Source organism: Battus philenor, unplaced genomic scaffold (assembly GCF_028537555.1).
Source record: "Battus philenor isolate CCGP_79_NKW_IND1 unplaced genomic scaffold, ilBatPhil1.0.hap1 SCAF_5, whole genome shotgun sequence".
Lineage (NCBI taxonomy): Eukaryota > Metazoa > Arthropoda > Insecta > Lepidoptera > Papilionidae > Battus > Battus philenor.
In genome coordinates, this window is record NW_027181715.1 from 1,907,900 (window position 1) to 1,928,339 (window position 20,440).

Below are 20,440 nucleotides of genomic sequence, written 5' to 3' on the forward strand. Positions count from 1 at the left end.
TTTGCTTTTAATTACCTTATGTATGCAAATGGTACTAAATAATAGCAATTGAAACCTTTTTAAACAAATAAACAACAAAAATAGGGTTGGATTCTGGCTGACTCCCATGTTCAAAACACTGGCAGTAAAGCTGTTAAGTTGAAGTAAGCAGTCCGCTGGAACCTTAAGGTTTTGGTGTGAAGTCCACGGACCGGCAAGCGCAGTGTAGATTCGCCCACTATGTGGATAGATGATCTTGTTAAGTTCATCACTAAAGGGTCGTATTGGAAATCTTTAGAGGAGACCTATGTCCAGCAGTTGGCGTCGTATGGCGTCGTAAGAGAGTATAACGAACTGATTCTGGTTCGATGTTTTTAACTTCAAAACTAAATGTTAAACTTGTTTCAAGAAATAGTTTAAGTAAAGAACGCGCAATCATTTCATGGAGATCCGAAACAACTAATAACGCACCCAGACTTTCAAATTACCTATCAAGCTCAATAAAAGAGGTCTAGATTATGTGTCTTAAACGCAGAATGAAATTGACTAGACTATATAAAAAACTGTTATAGTTTTTTATATAGTCATATTAGTTATTATATTTAGTTGTCTCCAAGTTAAAAGTGAATCGGTTTTTTCTAAGCAAGCATATAGCATCGTATACCTCTTCATCACTTAACATCAGGCAAGACACAGGTCAAATGCTTGGCCTTCAGTTAATAAAAAAGATTAAGCATTATTTGATTCTTGTTCTATTAAATTAGGCTTTCATTATCACGCAATTCAAGTAATCAATATAAATCGATAATAATATGAAGCACTAATTAATAAAAACGTAACACTTCGAGTCGAAGTTCCTGAGGCAATAATAGTTACTCAAAGAACCTAGGCAGTTACACCGTAAATGTCAACAGACAGTTTCATCTGTGATGTAAAGTTGAACGAGCAAAGGTAGCTTAATACATCTGGATCCACGCTATAAGTAATGTCAAATATTACTTAAGTCGTGGTTCGTTTCTTGAGTGGCAGAAAAATGTTTGTTCAATTATGAGAATATAAAAGAACAAGGTAGAATGAACCTATAAGATAAGCAGTATTTATATATAATTTTTAAAGCAAAGATAAATTATCTTTTCCTTATTGCGTTGGGAAGTAACTTAGGTCGTTAGTCAAAGTGTTGCCATTCGTAAATGCCCCCTCGGGCCGGGATTGGCAGATTAAATCCTTCGCCTCTGTTATTATTGTTAAGTTTCATCGTAAACTTATCTCACGATGTTCGATTTTATTTATCGTTTTTGACGTGCGCAAAAAAGGTTTCACTGTTGCTGAAGTTTAATTTTACAACTGGCTGATAAGAACGCATGATGCCTCAACATGCATCCACTTTTAAAAGTAAAACAACAGCGTGTTCGAATCGTTATTTTTTATTACTCGTACTTAATGAGTTCACGTCAGGAACGTTAGTTATGTGTTCGTCAATTAAATCCAGTATTTTTGGTATAATATTTAATCCCACTTACTACGGGCTCAATAAGAACGGTCAAAGTGATCCGGAGACCAATGAGGGCTATGCTCGGAGTTTCTCTGAGAGATTGAATCAGAAATGAAGAGATCCACAAAAGAATCAAGATCACTGACGTAGCTCTAAAAATTGCTGATCTCAAGTGGCAGCGGACGGAACATATCACTCGTGCAACCGATGGCCGTTGGGGCTGAAATTTTCTCTAATGGCGACCACAAAGCGGTAGACACGGCGTGGGTAGGCCTCTCACTAGATGGACCGGCGACACAGTTAAGAGTCATGCATTTACTTAGTCATTTATTTACTAGTCTATTAAAACAGCTTAGAAAGTATTTCTTCGGTTTTGTAACAGTTGTGTTTTTACGGTTTTTTTTTCATTGGCGAATATAAAGCTCAACGAATCCGCTGGCTTGGTCACTTGGAGCGAATGGGATCGGATCGGAGCGTGAAGGTAGCGTACCTGGAAAAACCGAGGGGTCGAAGACTAGTGGGTAGACCCAGGTATCGCTGGATCGATCGCGTTGAGGCAGACTTGCGCGAATTGAATGTCAACCAATGGCAGTCGATGGCGCAAGATAGAGGAAAGTGGAAGTCTCGCGCTTCGGAGGCCAAGACCCACTTTGGGTCACTGAGCTAGCGGAGTAGTAGTAGTAGAAAGTATTCCTAAGAATATCTGCTTCAATTGCGATAATTATGTATTGTGGTCGTGTGGTTATTTCTGCTAGACTAAGTTTTGGAGTGGTTACCATGAGGCGGTAGATGCGGTGTGGGTGGGATCCCACTAGGTAGACCGACGACATAGTTAAGGCCACTGGAAGTCGTTAGATGTGGGCAGGACCGGTCATCGTTGCAATTTTTTGGGGAGGTCTATGTTTTCAATGGGTGTCCCTCTGCTGAAAAGAAGAATATTCAACATTAGATTCTTTAATCGATTCTTGTTTGTGATTAATAATTAATATTTATTTGGCATCGTTGACTTTTTTTTGTTCCAAATCTTTTTAAAAATTATTCCGTACTATCTACCACGTGGACTTAGGGCGAATTGGTTCAGGTCACAATTTTTTTTACTATGATTTGCCTTATCTTCTTTGAATAATTTGTTGTTTTGTTGTATCAATATTTCATTTTTCTCTCACTATTTTACAAGGAAATATACAGCTACACGCTGTATATTTCCTTGTACACATAGGTACTAAACTAGGTACATTTCAATAAACAGTATGAAGAAACTAAATTTATCCATATTCGTAAACGTTTTTGTGCTCATTAAGTTCACAGTTGAGTGCGCTCAACTCGTATTAGGTAAGAGTAAGGTTATTAGAAAACGGATATAGCTTAAGGAAGTTTCGACCTTATAAGAGTCGAAATTAATGTTGAAATTTTTAATTATTAGATCATTATGTTGAATTTACGTTTTCAACGAATAAATTTCCAAACATTTAAAATAACCTAAATTTATTCTTAGAATTAGTACGTGATGTATGCGAAACCATTTTACTTTATTATTGTCATCGTTATTGACGTAGAGCGTCTATATCTGGGCATCATAGGCCTTTCCTATAGATTTCTAATAGAACCGGATGACTTCTAATCTTAACAAGGATGTCTGTCCACTATGTGTATTGGTTTCTTCTGCTTCGTTTCTGCATTCCAGAATATAAAGACTGTTTGCTTTAACATCATTTCAGACGTAAGATATCCACTGTTAGGTACAGAACACTCCTTTAAAATCCAATAGAACAGGTTGAAAGCGACTCTCAATCTGCATCCGACAATCTTAATGTTTTCTGTCTCCCTCTTGGGCAGATATCAGACTACTCAGCTAGCCTGTGTTCATCACTCTAGAACCTTAAAGCATCTTGCTTATCTGTTACTGTTTTTTTTAAACTATAGTATCAATAAATCATGTTTATAACCCATACTGTAAATAGACATGAAAGGCATACGTATATTCGATGTCATACTGGTTGGTCACACCATAGAGATCTTAACTTATGTTGATGAAACAAAAAAAAATACTGAAAAAAAACCATAACGTCCTACTATAAAGTATTTGTACCAGTTTTATATCGTGTGTTTGTTATAACAAATTAAAAATTACTTGTCTTGATCTAATAATCGTGTGACCGTGGAAGAGCGTTGATTAGATGAATTAATCAAAATTTTAATTACAATACAATTTTTTTTTGCGTAAATCACGACTTTATTTACTAATTTGCATAACTGATTGCTCATGTCTTTAGTAGGAGTTGCCGCAGACCGTCACGAGATTTTCTTCGAATATATAAATATATTAGATACAAACAATGTGTAAGGCACAGAACAATATTTAAATCTGTGTTTAGATTGTGGGCTGAATGTGGGCCACGGCTGACGCGAAGGCGGCGCGTGCGTTTGTACAAGTGTCGGTTGCGGAGTGTTTTAGACGTTACGTCACGGGAACGGGACGATATTTGAATGGCATATCGTATAAAAAGCTTAAACTCTAAAGTGTACTGTTTTATACTAGGCGAACAAAACATTTAGCGTCGCCCTTTTATTAAAGTTAGTTGTTTCAAAATATTTTGTTAATTATCTTACTAACAACAAAGAAGAAATTAAATTACATATTCAATTTATCCAAGCTACGGCGCCATTATATCATACCAAAGCAATTCTTGCGTACTAGTATAGTTCATCTGTGTTGCGTATAACTATATATATGAATAAATATATATACATATATATGCTTATATGCCTTGTAGTGGGCGTCCATCGGCTGAATATAAGAAGAAGATATAGCTTATCGTGAATCTTTTATGCTGAACTTCCACTAGACATCCTCCCTCAGAGATTTACAATAAAACGGATTGAAAGCGGCCTGAACCTACTATTATCTGACGACTTTAGGTCATCTGCTTATCTTGTATGTGATATTCTATGCTACGCATTTAGATCTGCGGTTTTTACAACAGAACCTTTAAACTCCAGCGATTATTTATTTACTATGTGGCGTTGAGTTATTTCGATTACTTATGGATATCTTTTACCTAGTTCTATCTATCTACCTGCCAGTAATTTTATTTACCTTAATACCTTTAATCAGTTTGGTACACTACTGCTATATAGCTATATAGAAATTGAATTTAGCGACTTTCAAACCTACTAACTAAACTTTTATTTTTCATATTTATATTATCTAAACAACCTTATTTCTAAAATGACTTTTTAATCTGTGATATAAGTAAATGGCAGCAAAAGCAGTATTAAGGGCTAGGTTGTACTTTGTCTGAAATTACTTATATGATACGACTTTTGTACACTGTTTTAGGTAAATTACAATGTAATATTTTAATTAAAATTCAGGTGCAAAAAGTCGTGTCGTATCCGTCACAGGTCATGTTAAGAGTCATATGACCGACACGGACACTTAAGTAAACGATTAAATTAGATTTGACAGCACGCTCGTGACCAGCGAGAATATTTTAAAGTACCAACTAAACCCATAGTTATCGCTTTACCCGTATACAGTTATTCTTTACATAGCAGTCGTGATCTGAATTGTTTGAATGGACTTGACGAGAATTATTAATGTCTATTATAATCTATTTTGAATTAAGAATATCAATTGGAATTTGATTTTCGTAATGTCCGGTTTGATGAGTGTACAATTTTGTATTGAACTGATATTGTGATAGATGGAGCGAATATTGTTAATGTTCCGCCAAGAAAACCTCTACTATAGTACATTAAATACCAGTAATAGTTTTATATTCGATAGTACTTTTATTTACATGTCGTTTCGTTATCAAATCTTTAAAAATGCCGATTTTACCGCGCGGTTACCTTTTTATTTGTTCACGAACAACCAGCGCCATCTGTCGACAACAATTGAAACTACAGAGTTTCGTCACATATTTAATTGTTAATAATATGCATTTACGTTAAGGACACAGGTTGTACGCCTGGATGACGTTAATATTTCGTATTTTAGTAACACAACACTTAGGAATTCTACGTAACATTGTTATTACTTTTTATGGGACCTTATTTGTATATCACTTAAAATCCTTCGTACTACAATTTGATTTTTTTACAAGTTTTTATTTAAAGAACTTAAGCTATCACAATTATAGATATTAGGAGTGGAGTGTATTGTAATATACGAGCAGTGGTAGCGCCGCGGGAGGGGATTGTGATCGCGGGTTCAATTCTCAGGACACAATCATTTATTATTCACACCTTTTGAATTAATTACATAGGCTTGCCATTGCTTACAAACAAGTTTCCATCGATGAGCAACAGCATCCTCTGCGTACCATAATACTACACTGCGATCACCAACCCTGCCAGCCAAACGAGGCGATTTTGGTATATCCATTTAAAGATATCTTCGAGGGAGACCTAGGCCTTGAAGTGGGTGTCTATAGGCTGAAAGACGACGACGTATTGTAACACCGTACGCAGTTTACCACAAAAGAGGCCAATTCTATGAACCCTAGAGAATGGTATCGATACCTGATGTTTAGTAGAACTAATATTGATCGTCAACTTATTATTTATTTGTTATTTAGTCTACTTTACTTTGGACTCTACCCTGCTTTGCAAGGTGTTGTAGCTGTGGAAAAGAAACAGGAAGAAAATTCACAACAACACGTTTTAATAAAGTTTAATACAGATTTATACATATACGCTTTATCAGATGTAACCTAAATGAAATCGAAAATAATCAGGCGACATCACTAGTACTGCTATAATAAGCTTATTCCGTCAATTTATTTTTAATATGCGTTTTGAATTTTAGTACTATAAAGTATTGTTGCATCTTATTTAGAAATATTATTCCGTTTACAACAAATAAAGTGCATAAATGTAAGTGGTTTTGGAAAATAAAGATAATGAAACACACGCTTATGTAAGCAATTAACAACATTAAGAATTATTAAATAAGCTATGGTAATGTTAGTAATGAATGGATAACCAATTACATAAACCATGTAACAATAAAGCGACAAGAACAAAGAAATATATGCGCACACGCATACTAAGTAGCAGACTGCTTAATGCTAATCATTAAGACTGCTTACAGGTATCGTGCACTTGCTAAAAGTGAAAGTTGTTGTAGCCAAAAAAGAATGGATGAGGTCGTCCAATATTACGTCACATACGAACTGGAAATCAACAAGTTAATCCTTCTCATTTTAAACTTTAAACTTGTACGCATAGAATTTAAAATACTTTTTCTTAAGGTATACGTAATAACGTTTGATCTTTCGTATGTATGTTCTTTTTGCGGTTTTGTTTATTGGTACATTTGTTTTCATTTTTGGACGAAGTCCGGTTCGTTTGTGAATAAATAACGCTGACATTTATGTATTAACATTAATGGTCTTTCTGTTTCGATTTATTAAAAATACAATTAATTTAAATTTTGATTAGGATTTAAAAAAAAAGGATTTTTAAATTAATCTGATCATCTTTAAAATTTAATGTCAAAAGTTCATGCAGCCTTTCAAAAAGACAATTATACAGTCTGTTATGTAATGTATATACATTATATGATATATTTATAATATTCCAACGGTCGGAAAACGAGTTTTTTTTTCTAATGAATGATAGTAGGAGTGACTGAACTTACGGGACCCACAGTGGACTTCGACTTAGGCTGTCTTTTATCGATTATACCTGCCTAATATATCAAGATATGTGCATCCGAGAGGGTCTAGCCTGGTTTGGTCGGTTGCCTGTTGCTATTGCCTGCCTTATATCACTACCATTTAGGAAAGCGTTAGGGCTAGAAAAGCAACCGAAGAAACTCCAGTAAGGCTTTTATCTAGTATGATGGGAGGTTGGCGCTCCCTGAGATATACCATCCGACCGACCTACTTTCGATAAGACTGTTTTGGTATCGATTAGTAATAAACAAGGTAATGATACTGTACTAGGAAAAAGTGTTTTATAAATTCGAATTACTACATATTTAAATTATATATTTGTCCATGTAAATTTTGTAGTCCCAGAAGTAATTGACTTGTCGCATTCTAAAGAAAAATAAATTAATGTTACGTATTTTGAGTGATCACTTTATATGGGTCATTGGAAATACGATAGAGGAAATATTTTTCAATACAAATGAGCTATATATTCACAACTTAAAATCTTTACCTATAATCAATCATCTATAATCAATCACCTATAATCAATCACCTATAATCAATCATCCTGTATATGTCAAATATAACGTGCGTCTGTTGGTAAGTGAATTAGTAATCTATGATACTAAATAATATTCCTTGATCTTAAGGCTAGCAATGTTCTATATCGTACAATACCCGGCAATAAATGCTACACATCGACCTTTGAAAAGAGGCAATCGGATAATTTCGGCTTCGTAGAGCACTATCTCTGTCCTACACTACTTAAACGTTTTGTCAGCCGTATTTCGTGCGACAGAGATAACGCTCTACGACGCCGAAATTAGCCGATTATCTCTTTCTAAAGGTCGATGTGCAATATTTAATGCCGGGTACTTTATGCTATATAAAGAAAGCAAAATTGGTCCCAGACGATTGCCTCGGGTAATATAAATTCTTTATTACTTTCATCTGTTTAAACAATTCCAAGAAAAATTACGTAAGGTTAGGTGTTTGTGAAACATTCGCTAACATTGCAACAGCTGCAATTCAAATATAGAATGTAGTTACAAATAAGTTATCCCTGCTTTATAAATTATGTCGAATAAAGTAATAGACTTGTTCGGATATAATATCGAGAGATATTTGGATAACTAGAAATTTGGTTTACAGACACATCATCGAAGTGACATCTTGGCGACAGACGAACAGTCGAATAACCTAATAATATAAAATAAAATTAAATTTGAATTAATGTCAGGATAGTCCTAGACTGAGAACCAGGAACATTGTCACTCTAGACAAATACGGTAGCCATAGCAACAGTTTACTTTTTAAATTACGGTGTCAGTTTTATAATAATATGTTGAAAACTTACGCAATCATTTGTTTTTAGACCGCAGGTAAGCGTAACATTGGCCAACATTGACATATCGGCGTGTCAGATACGGGCCTTAGTTAATTATCCCGCATAACATTACACCGACGCATGCGCATAAAGAGCTAACGAAATACGCTTTGTTCTGTTATAGCTATACAATGGTTTTGAATTTTTTTTGGAAGATATCGGTATAATGTATTTAACACGTTTGTGAATTGACAAACATAAAAGTGGGAGAAGTAGATTAATATCATAATGACGGATTGGAAGAATATTCTTTTAATCGATTAGTGAATCCAGCTCGATTAAGTTTATTGTAGCCACGAAAATCATATTATTGATGTCGACAAAGCTAACATCGCTCTCTTCTTATATAATAAGATTTATGTTTGAAAATTTTGTAGAGCTTTATAATTAATACAGTGCTTTATAAATATTGCACATCAATCTATCCCACACTACCTATGTGACGTTTTTACAGTCGTTGTATTTCGTGCGACAGAGATAACGCTGTACGAAGCCGAAATTAGCCGATTGTCTCTTTCCAAAGGTCGATGTGCAATATTTATCGCCGGGTACTGTAACTTTGATTGAATTCATGTCTACAATTTAAATGAAAATTGTTGCAAATAAACAAAAATATTAAATATACATGAAGATAGACAAAGTCGAAAACGTATTTAAATAATAAATTTTAATGTGTCTAAATGTTAGGTGAGAATTTGTTATTAAAGTTATTTAAAATTGGAACGGAAAGTATATGTTTTTTTATAAAAGATTTTTAAATGCTAGCATGTAACCACTGGCAGGTTATAAAAGTAGCAACAACGAATCCGTTAAATGCTTTTTTTTCCAGCGCCGGTGTACTGGTATTGTTTGAAATATCTGAACAGGACGCGATATTAACTTGAATAAATAACTAATAAAAGAAAAAGAAATCTGAATAGCAATCGAGACACTTAACATTCCAGTCCGTACCGAGTTACTTAGAGGTTTATTTTTAAGATTGTCGTCCGAGTGGGTTTTTGTTACGAATGCCTATAAAAAGGTAATTTAAACATCGATCAATATAATATTACTTTGGAGTGCGTAATTGTGGTTGAGCCTATTAATACAAGCTTTTATTAAGATGTTGCAACACTTGCTGACGATAAAATGGTAATTTTTTTGCGGTAATAAGAAGCAATATTAAAAAAGATATTTTAAATTTTTTTCTTTAATAGCTGTGAAATATCCACATGTATTTTCTTTTCATTCTGATTGTAAATGCGCAATTATCATAAGTTTTATAATATAGAAATATATATATGTATATAATATGTCGTTATCATCGTCAAGACGCCCACTGCTGGATCCAGGCCTTGTCCACACATTTGGAAGCGGTCTGCACTATCACCAGGTCGTGGTCACCACTCTAGAATCTTAACGCCCTAGCAGCCATCTATTTTGCGCACGATGTGACCTGCCCTCGACCGATTCTTTCCAACAATATGGAACATACAGGGTGGACCAAAAATTTTTGCAAATAGGAACTTCCAAAGTTTACGTAGTCGATTACAGGAGTGCCAACGGCGAGACGGAGCACATCTCGGCGATGTGATTTTTAAAAAAATAGCATTTGTACTTTTATTTCTACACATGTTTCAAAAGTGCAAAAATTTATGGCCCACCTTATATAATACTAAGGTTTATTTACAACAATAAAAAATATACGTAAACAAAACACTCTTAAATATATCAGTAGTTCCTTTTATTTAAAATCCAGAGTTAAATAATAACATGAATATATGATTTTTTCCAGTCATTTTTTAAAATTTATGCCCTTGTTTAGTTTTAATTTTATTATATAAACATAAAGTGTTATTCTATAGTTATTTACAAATTTACAATGTATATTTTAGTATGAATCTTTTTCTATATAATCAAAAAGGTTAAACTATCTTTTGAATTCTACATGTACTCAAAAAATACCAACATATACAAAAAGAGTTTTCACCCATAATTACTGCAATCTTATTAAAAAAAAAACTTTTGTGAGTGTGGGATTGTGATAAAGGTCCAATATATAAACAAAATTTCCATGTCCCTTTAGACTGTACTCCCAGAAGTAATTACACATTTCAATATGAAAAAAAAAAATTTTAATACATTTCTGCGTGGTCACTTTATACAGGGTAATTTAAAACAGGTGTGAAAGTTTTGAAGCTCTTTGCAGACAAATGAGCATTCACCTCTTTAAAGCTATATGTGTACATTCCAAACACATGTAAATGAAACCAAATAAATATAAGAAAAAAGGTGGGCAACAGGCTTTAATCTAATGAAATAAAAACTTGAGATAAGTTGTAGATATTGATAAGTTATTAAAGATAAGCATAAAGGTACTGGATGGTAGATTTTTTAAAACTGGTTTCACACCTACCCGCATTTAAAATTCATATTAGTTCACAACTCAAAACGTAATTCTGTGATCAAGTGGCATCAATTTCTTCAATTGCGTCGCAGTATCTTCAACATCACTGCTAGTTTTTTAATTTTTTTTACAGTTTTGTTTATTATTGTTCGCTTGTTGGCAAAGTTTGAATGGTTCAACAAGAGTAGATTTAAATAAAACAATAACATGCCCATGTCACCTAATTTAAGGTGGTCAAAATAAAATACAAAGAATACATTAATCATATCAAAGTCTTGCTGCTTAACAGCCAATCATTCTAAATTTAAAAAAGTTTTACTGACATTTTAATTTTTAATATTTAGCAGACGTTACACCAAAGAGGTTAACAATTTCTCCGAGGAGGTCCTATATCATTCAGGTCTATTTATTGCATGAGAGCTTGGGATACTTTGTGAGAAGTATTTCATAAATCTGGTATTATTACGGTATAATTAATATAAATCTAGATTAATGTTTTTTTTGTCCGCAAAAACTCAAAATTTTTGAAAAAAAAAAACAGTTATAGACATGATGTTAAAACAAGGAATAAAAATAAGTCGATTACTTCTAGATTTAGCCTTCAAAAATTAAAAAGATAATTTATGGCCCATGGTATACGTATGTACAATAAAATATCACAATCAGTTTCAAATCTGATTAGAGAAATTTAAAATCAAAATTAAAAACATTATTTTAAGAAGTATATTATTGTAACCAAAAATAATATACTGATGTTAATGCGCGGAATTAAATGTTCTTGATGCTATCACAGAAAGCTAATTATTCTCTAGAATTATATTTGAAACGAGCAACTGTTGATTGTCTAGTCGACTCTTGTCAGCGGAACTGCTTTCCGAGCCGATGTTACCTTCCTTTAGAACTGACAATACTGACATTTTATATTAATTGACGGTTCGAAAGTGCTTGTAACAACCCATTAAGAAACTAGTAATAAAGAATATTTCGATTTGATTTTATATCAATAAAACATACATGTTTGCCTGTGTCATATGTTCTATTGCCCCTCCTACTTGCTGTGATGCGAGGTCAATATTCCAGATGACGTATTGGTATTCTTAATTACAGAAGTTGTGAATCTTGTACTAAAATGATAATTTAATATTGATACATTACTAATACTTTTTAGAATACCCGGCGATAAATATTGCAAATCGCCCTTTTGAAAGTGATCGGCTAATTTCGGCTTAGTATCTCTGTCGCACGACTGACAAAACGTCACATAGGTAGTGTGGGAAAGAGATAATGCTCTACGAAGAAGAAATTAGCCGATTGTTTCTTTCCAAACGTCGATTTGTAATATTTATCGCCGGGTACTGTAAAAGCCTTGACTGTCGAGTATAGAAGTGAACCGAAGTTGCCATTTCATAAATTGGCAACACTGGTTGGCATTGACATGCCACCCACAAGCGATGTTAGATGTCTGTTGTATAATATGGATTGCAATAATTCTACGCTACATATATAAGTTATTTTAGTTACATAATAGAAATTAGCAACACGTAATTTTATCTGGTTGATTATCTTTAAAGAAATGCGCGTCTATTTAGATAAATATCTTGAAAAATAGCATTAATTTAAAATTGGTGATCATAGAAGGGCTACAATACTTCCAAGTCGAGAATACGTGAATTATCAAAGTTTTGGTTAAAGATGAGTTGGTGAAAGAGACCCCAATAATTAAAGACCTCACAGAAAAATGTGAAATGAGTTAATAGTATTTAACAGTAATTGATATGTAATACGTGAGATGATATAATAGCAGTAATATTAAGGCATCTATAGTATGGAGCGCTAAAATCATTTTGAATGACAAAAAAATCCCCTCTATGCCATTAGGGTGCATTTTAAGTTGAATAAAGAAATACAGTGGTGGCTCACTGGTAGAGGACTCAGACTTGCGATTGTAGGTCGCGGACTCGATTTCCAGGATACAATCTTTATAAATTCTTTGCATCTTGTGCATTATATCTTTTAAAAAACAATTTCGTTCTAAATTACTGAGTACATACAAGGCAATTTAAACCATAATATAAATATATAAACAAACATAATATAGATGTATAAACCGTAGTCTTTGATCCCTGTCTAGTAACGTTTTTATTTTTATTTGTTTTTTCATTGTTTGACCATAAATCATTATGTGTTCTCAGTGAGATAGTTATAAGGTAACAACTGTAATTAATTTTATTCTCTAAGCTTCTAAGTTTGTACTTTCTTACTGTCTTTTGTTACTGTCTATCTCCTATAAAGAAAATAAAAAAAAATTAGTTATATAGGATTGCTCATTGCTCATAAATAAGTATCTCGATTAGCAGCGTCCTCTGTGTATATTAAAACCACACTGCGATCACTAACTCACCTGTCAAGCGTGACGATTATAGTATATCCCCCATAGATATCTTTGAGGAAAGCCTGTGTCTTGCCTAGTGGGCGTGTATTTGCTGAAACTGTGAATAAAAAAATAATTCTAAAAATGTAAATTATGGGTCGGAGACTATACCATCTTAAACATCAGAAGATGAGGGTCATAACTTCCGTAAATTGTCTAGATATTATATCGTTTAAACCTGAATCCAATGAAGATACAATAAAACTGACGCAATAGAATCTAGATTTCTTGTAAAAGAAGTTTTATTATGCTCATAAATAGAACATACGTTTAAATATAGAATAAAATTATCTAGAATATTCCATGATCTGCGTTAAATGAAGTTGATAAGTTATAAAGGGTATACATAAAGCAAGGTTGGGATTCTTCTAGACCTTTTATTATTTGTGATCCTTAGAAATAATTAGTTAGAATTGGTATGAGCTACGTTATGTTATTGTCAGCGGCGCGTCGAAAAGGGGAATTCCACAGAAATATAATTCTTTACATACATCGGACGAAAGAGAGCGTTTTACAATTCTTCTCGACTTGTGATTGGCCGACGATTTTTATTAGCTGAAGATTGTTTTCATAGTTTTAAATGGACATAAATATGGATTAAGCTTGATAATTATAAAAATTTATACTTCGGACTTCACGTCGTTATAACATCCAAGATCTATTGGATCGCAGAAAACTCCCACAAATTTATTACCAATTTCTTTATTTATTGTAATCTGGTATAAACGCTGTGGGTAATGTGTGAGTAATTATTTTAAATTCATATTAGTTATGTTTTTTTTCGTTAAAAAATAAACTATTACCATCAGACATTTCCGATGGTGAAAAGCTTTCTTGATAGGCTGCGGAAGCGCCTTTGTTCATCAAACATGCCTATACGTACAGGTGGATGTAAATATATAAATTATATACGACATACATAATTGTAACCAGAGAAATTTTTCATATAAAAGTATTATTTTGACACATTTAGATCGTTACTTTAACGTACAGTATCCGGCGATAAATATTGCACATCGATCTTTAGAAAGAGACAATCAGCAAAGAGCGCATCTCTGTCCCACACTGCCTATGTGGTGTTTTGTCAGTCATTGTAATTCGTACTCTGTCGTACGAATTACTATAACGCTCTATGAAGCCGAAATTAGCTAATTGTCTTTTGATTTGCTATATTTATAGCCGGGTACTGTACATATTTTGAAATAAATGTTGGCGGATATTCATTTACAAGTCATATTATAAATAATAAACAATAAAACTGACCGAGAAAAACTTCTCATGTGTGAAGGTAGATTTATTAATGGGCATCGTGGGTGACGGAATCCGCCCATGCGAAAGCTATATCAGTGTGTTAATTAAATCAACGAAACCAGCCTCCGACTGCTGGCAACACTTGCGCATTCATAGAATGTCATTGTGTGTTAAAACTTGCAAATATTATTTCCTTTTTTATCTGTATTCGAAGTCGGTGATTTTTATGTAACACCCGCTTGTGTGAATGGATTTTTAATTGCCATGTTTGTGTTCTGTGGCTGCTCTGTGATGATATTTTATAATGTACCTAATGTATCAAATGGTATATTTTATTATTTTTCTAATAAATTAAAATATTTAACAATTTCAAAAAAAAATTAGGAATAATTTAGAAACATTCTTGATACTAGATATTTTGTTAGTTATGTTTGTTTTCTGGAATTCGACTTTTAAATCATCATTTGACCTAGACATTTACGTCGAAGTATTAAATATAATAAGAAATTTGCATTTTATTCAGATGTGAACACATGCTTCCGTATTTATATGTAATTTTTTTTAAACAAGGATATAAAAAATATGAAATCATCATCAAAAATCAGTAGGAGGTTCACTGCTAGAAGCTTTCCAAATAGATTTAACATCAGAACTTGTAGGCCTTGGAGGCTTGAATGTAAGACTGAAATTATAATAAAAAAACTTTTTATTCCAAAAACTCTTAATAAGGTAGATTAGATAATTAGAATAAGTATAGAAACCCAATTAATATGTAAATAAGAAAAATAAGAAACGGTCGATTAGACATAAAAATAAGGAAAACTAGAGACAAGATCAAATATTGTAAATAAAGAAAAATTTAATGAAAACTCATTGTTACCCTTATAAAAAGTCTCTGCGAGTAAACCGTGGAGGTTTTACATGTCGCTTTTAAATAAAGAAAAAAAAATTAGAAACAGCAAGACTTAATACCGTGATCGAAACCTAAGGTAAATTTAAAAAAAAAAAATTTTTTTCGTCATCGATTTCATTCCTTTTAAAGTAATCCCCGTCCGATTAAACGCACTCTGGTCAGCGCTTTTTCCTGTTCTCTAAACAATTGTAATAGCCTTTTTCCTTCAAGACTTTCTTAGATTCGATTTTTATCTCCTCAATCGTGTGAAAACGGCATCTTTGATCGGATTCTTGATATAGACACTGATTCACTGAAGTCACTGACAGCTAAATCGGATACGGTGGTCGCGGAACCATATGTGTTGAGATTTTGACCAATCAACACTTGTCGTGTTTAAGACAAAATTTCCTTCAGAATGGTTTGAACTGAGCCAAATGATATTCCAACTAGTGACAAATAGACGCTTGGCAAATGTTATGAACAGTCCTGCCAACCTACGAAAATAAATTACCCACCTTCCTAACGGCGGGAACTTTTAAATGACAATTACAATTTACTTATTTATTACTAGTATCAATTTATTAGACTTTAAAAATACACACTTATGTAACTTGTTTGTTTGCATATTGTTGGCAAAAGTACCAACAAAAAATGTTTGAGTTAAGATTTTATCTATGGTTTAGCGAATCGGTAAAATATGTTTTTATCTGTGTTCTCTCTGCTCCCTACCCACCGAGCACACGTGTTTTCCCTTCCTTGTAAAATTAATTCTTAATAAATTAATTCATTCTCTGGACCAAGGCCTTCTAATTAAATACAGTCCACTAAAGTCAATCCCAATCTTATACACATAAGAATGATTCATATTTAACGTATAGTTTCACTATAAGTGACATCGACGTATTGAAGTAATTTTCTTTATTGTACAAATAAATAAATGAATATCTTCAAAAACATGCGAACGCATTTTGCATTAGCAATAATCGCCAGTTCAACGACCTCTGATATCTTTCAACTGTTTTATACCATCATAAATTTGGGAATTAATGCGTTTTCGTGGCTTTGAAATCTGTTCTCTCAGTTCCAGTTTGAAAGCGCCCGTTTAAGAGCATTGAAAGGGATTAATTATATATATAACAACTTTAACGTTAATAAATAACAGCGTTATAAAATTTTATTGGAATTATCGGTGATTCTTCGATCCACTAAAACGTGAGGATTTAAGATGCTTTCGTGAGATAGATAGCAGGTTTGATTAGAATTTATTGCATGTTGTTCATTTGTCTCTCTCTTCATTCATTCGCGTTTTTATTATTTGCAGATTAAAAAAATTGTACCCAATTTCTATATTCGCGGCTAAAAAGTACGTACATAATAATAAAATGATTTCAATAGGTATGCAACCAAAGACTTACAATAATTAATCAAAATGTTCAAAAACTTCAATTAAATTGATTTTTTCATGTATTGTTTTTTTATTATTTTGTCACTCGGGAACGTAACCTATATAATCCGATATAAACCACCATTCCGTATTCACTGTTTCTGTATTCGCGGCATTTTTTGGAACACAACCTCCGCGAATAAAAAGATTTTACTGCATCTCATTATATTTCTTCTCATTATATTTATATTCTAATTAGATAAATAAGTGCAATAAGTACTAATATGAAGAAAATTCCGTGGAAATATATATTATCACGATTCGAATCGAGATTTCTGAGGAATTTCTGGAGTAGTTTAATAGTAAAACCTTCTTAGTTTAAGAGTAAAGACCGTAAAGAGATTTAGGCTGAATGCATTCTCACGCCTTTGCCCCATAAACCTGTTAAGTTATAATATATCAAAGATAAATAAATTAAAGCTTTTATTATTATTATATCGTCGTTGTATGTTCGATAATCAATCTAGAACTTTTTTAAATTATAATAATTAGAAAAACAATCTTGATGCCGTCAAATTAGTAATCTAAGATGATGCTACATAATATTAGACTCTTCTCCGAATGGTCGGACTGGAAGTCATTTGTATAATTCCCGTGTCTCCGCCGACGGGTTTGTAGTCGGCACATGCGCATTAAAATATTGCCCTAATGGAAACAAAGCAAAAACTGTAATCACCGACTGAATCGAAGTGCTAACGATTTGGTTCGGAATACCTCGGGAGCGAATAAGCTATATAATTGGTTAACATTGGCGAATTATAGCTTGTGTTATATAATTTAAAATGAATTATATTAGGCGACGTAGCAGTTCTTTGGAACGTCATTTTTAAATTTCAGTTTTTTTTTTTAAATAGCGTTGCGACCAGTCTTGTACATGTTCATTCAAATATTCAAATTCCCATGTTCTTTTGAGTTACTTTTTATCAAATGTATAATTATATTATATGATAAATAAACATTAGTTTGTTAGTTTTGATTTTATTAAGTTCATGTTAATCAAAAATGAATATTTAGATCATGTTGTTTTTTGTAGCATTGTAACGGGCGAATATAGACCTCATAATAGAAACAGGTTAAATTTAAATTCATGTTTATTGTTTTGATGAATAAAATCAAAATAATTCTTGCAGGTAGCCAAACTTATTAACTGAATGTTTTTACTCAAATATCTAATCTATCAAATGCCGATTGCCTCATGTATTTCGTTTATATGAGCAATCGCAAGTGTATATAACATATATTGTTCCAGAAAACAATGTCTAGTCTAAATCAGGTTATTATACATATAGTGGCTATCGTAATAATATTTGAGTAAATAGAAAGTTTTCAAAGCTTATTTAGAATCCTTCCTCATTGTTGAGGGTCGTGACCTCTGTATGAATCAACATATCTTGATTTGCGTCGATATTTCATACAAAAATGAATTCGAAGAATTTTGACGTGAAAGGTCTATTTTACGAAATAAATACGAATGTATGTACCATTGTTGACTATTTGCCGGTCACGTAGCTTAGTAGAAACATATGTTTATCAAACTGTATACGATATCAAAACAAAAACAATGATCAAGCGTTTACATGAAAACTCTACACATGAACTGGCCATAAATAAATTGTCAGAGTTGTTGGAAGAAAAAAAAAGTTAAAATAGAACGCTATTCAAATAGAACATGGCGTTCGTTAATAGCGAAGGCATGAAATTATTGCCGACAGCCTTGCTCAGTGAAAGGCTGCCGGTCGCGGTGGGCGGGCGTGCAGATGCCCTTGTCGGTTACCAGTTTTGAAATGTCGTGCCTTATGTTACGTATGTTTATTGGGATAAGATAAGATCCTTTGATGCGGTCATGATTTATCTTATACTAGATAGAGCATGATGGTGTTTCGCTTTTGAATTATTTATAACAAACATGCGTACGATATTCTTTATTTAAACATTATTTTACATAAATTTTACGTTGTTTTATTGTTGTTATTTTCGTTAAAATTTTAATTGACCAGCAGTTGAAACATAGCTGCTCTCTCATAGACAAGTTAAATTTATTTTTCCTTTTTAAATTTATGGTCCTATGATTGGCCTGGCCTTTGATTTATATCAACAGTCTATGCTTATCGAACGACGTAATTTTTAATTAAAGTAATGAATATCTGCACAGGTCGAATATGAGCCTCTTTGTATGGGTGGATGTTACATATATTCTGGCATTTCTATGATATGCCGATTTCTACATGAGGTTTTTCTTCAACGTTCCATTTCTGAAGCAATTTCAAAATGTTCCATTTACATTGACTTAATACATTTAAATACACATTTACTGTATATAATATTACAAAGTATGAATACTTAAAAAATATTAAATTATATACTCGTATATGTAATAAACACAACTATTTGAGAATCGAAGCTGCTGTCTATAATAGCAAGTCACAGTGCGACAACCACTCATGTTAAATGTGCTATTATTAGAAATACTAAAATGTTAACACTTCAGCATAATGTAAGATCTATCACGTATGTGCTAGGCGTAAATTGCTTTTGGTTATGGGGGAGGCTCGTGGCCAGTAGTGACTGCCTTTCAGCTGAAATAAAAGGCTCTATAGAATCATTTTTGTAGTAATTTCTTTATGAGACTGCTAAAATGATGATCGTGATAAAATATTGAACAATTCGGATTTGTAAAATCATTTTTATATACCGTGAAGTTCTAGCATATATTAATTTAATTTAATAATATTTGTTGTACACATGAGGATACATTTAAATAGCTTCAAAATATTATACAAAAAAGTACAAAGGGCGGTCTTATCACACGTGGCAATCTCTTACAGACAATCATAGTATGGAAAAGGTAGAAGTACTAATAATATTAATATACTTTGTTTAAAAAAATCTAAACTTTGGCAAAAAATTTTTACAAATGTTTTACATTGTCTGTCAACCCTCTCGTCGAGCCATAAAAGACAAAGAATAACGATCGTCTTTAAGCCAAAGTTCACACTTAATAATTTCTAGTAGTTCCTAGAATATTATATTTACTCTAATCACGGAATTCGGTCTTTATTTGACAGTTTCCAATAGCTTCAACTATTCCTATAGCATTACTACGGATGTTAATAAGAGAAAAGTTTCGTATAAGATATCGTGTAACCTAATGTATAAGTAGTAAGAAAGTAAGTTTTATTTACCCGTATATAGTTTCTGAAAGTAAACTTGATTCATTTTTAATAATCTCGATAGAAATCAAGTATGGTTGATATTTTTAAGAACATTTATAATGGTTCCTTAGTCTTTTTTAATCGGAATATAAATTCGACTTATAATGCGTAATAAAATTATGTGTGATATTAATTTTAGTATTTAATTGTTCCAGATAAAAATGGCGTCGAAGTGGTTGATAGCAGTGTGTGTGCTGGCGGTTGTGAAGGCTCAGTCGAACTATGACTCACAGGCGAACAACATCGAATATCAGGGAGAAGGGTTGCCAGAGCAGACAGTTCTGGACGGGAAGGTTTGTA

At 32.7% G+C, this 20,440-nt stretch overlaps 1 protein-coding gene across 3 annotated transcripts in view; it reads left to right on the top strand.

The window, feature by feature from the left end:
* Window positions 1–20,440, top strand: part of pot (papillote) — a 101,928-nt gene that overhangs the window by 57,000 nt on the left and 24,488 nt on the right. For all 3 annotated transcript variants that reach the window (XM_068772660.1, XM_068772662.1, XM_068772661.1), the window contains exon 4: window positions 20,296–20,433. In XM_068772660.1, coding sequence (XP_068628761.1) covers window positions 20,302–20,433 — 132 coding nt within the window. In that variant the 5' untranslated portion in view covers window positions 20,296–20,301. The remainder of the gene's footprint in view (window positions 1–20,295; window positions 20,434–20,440) is intronic.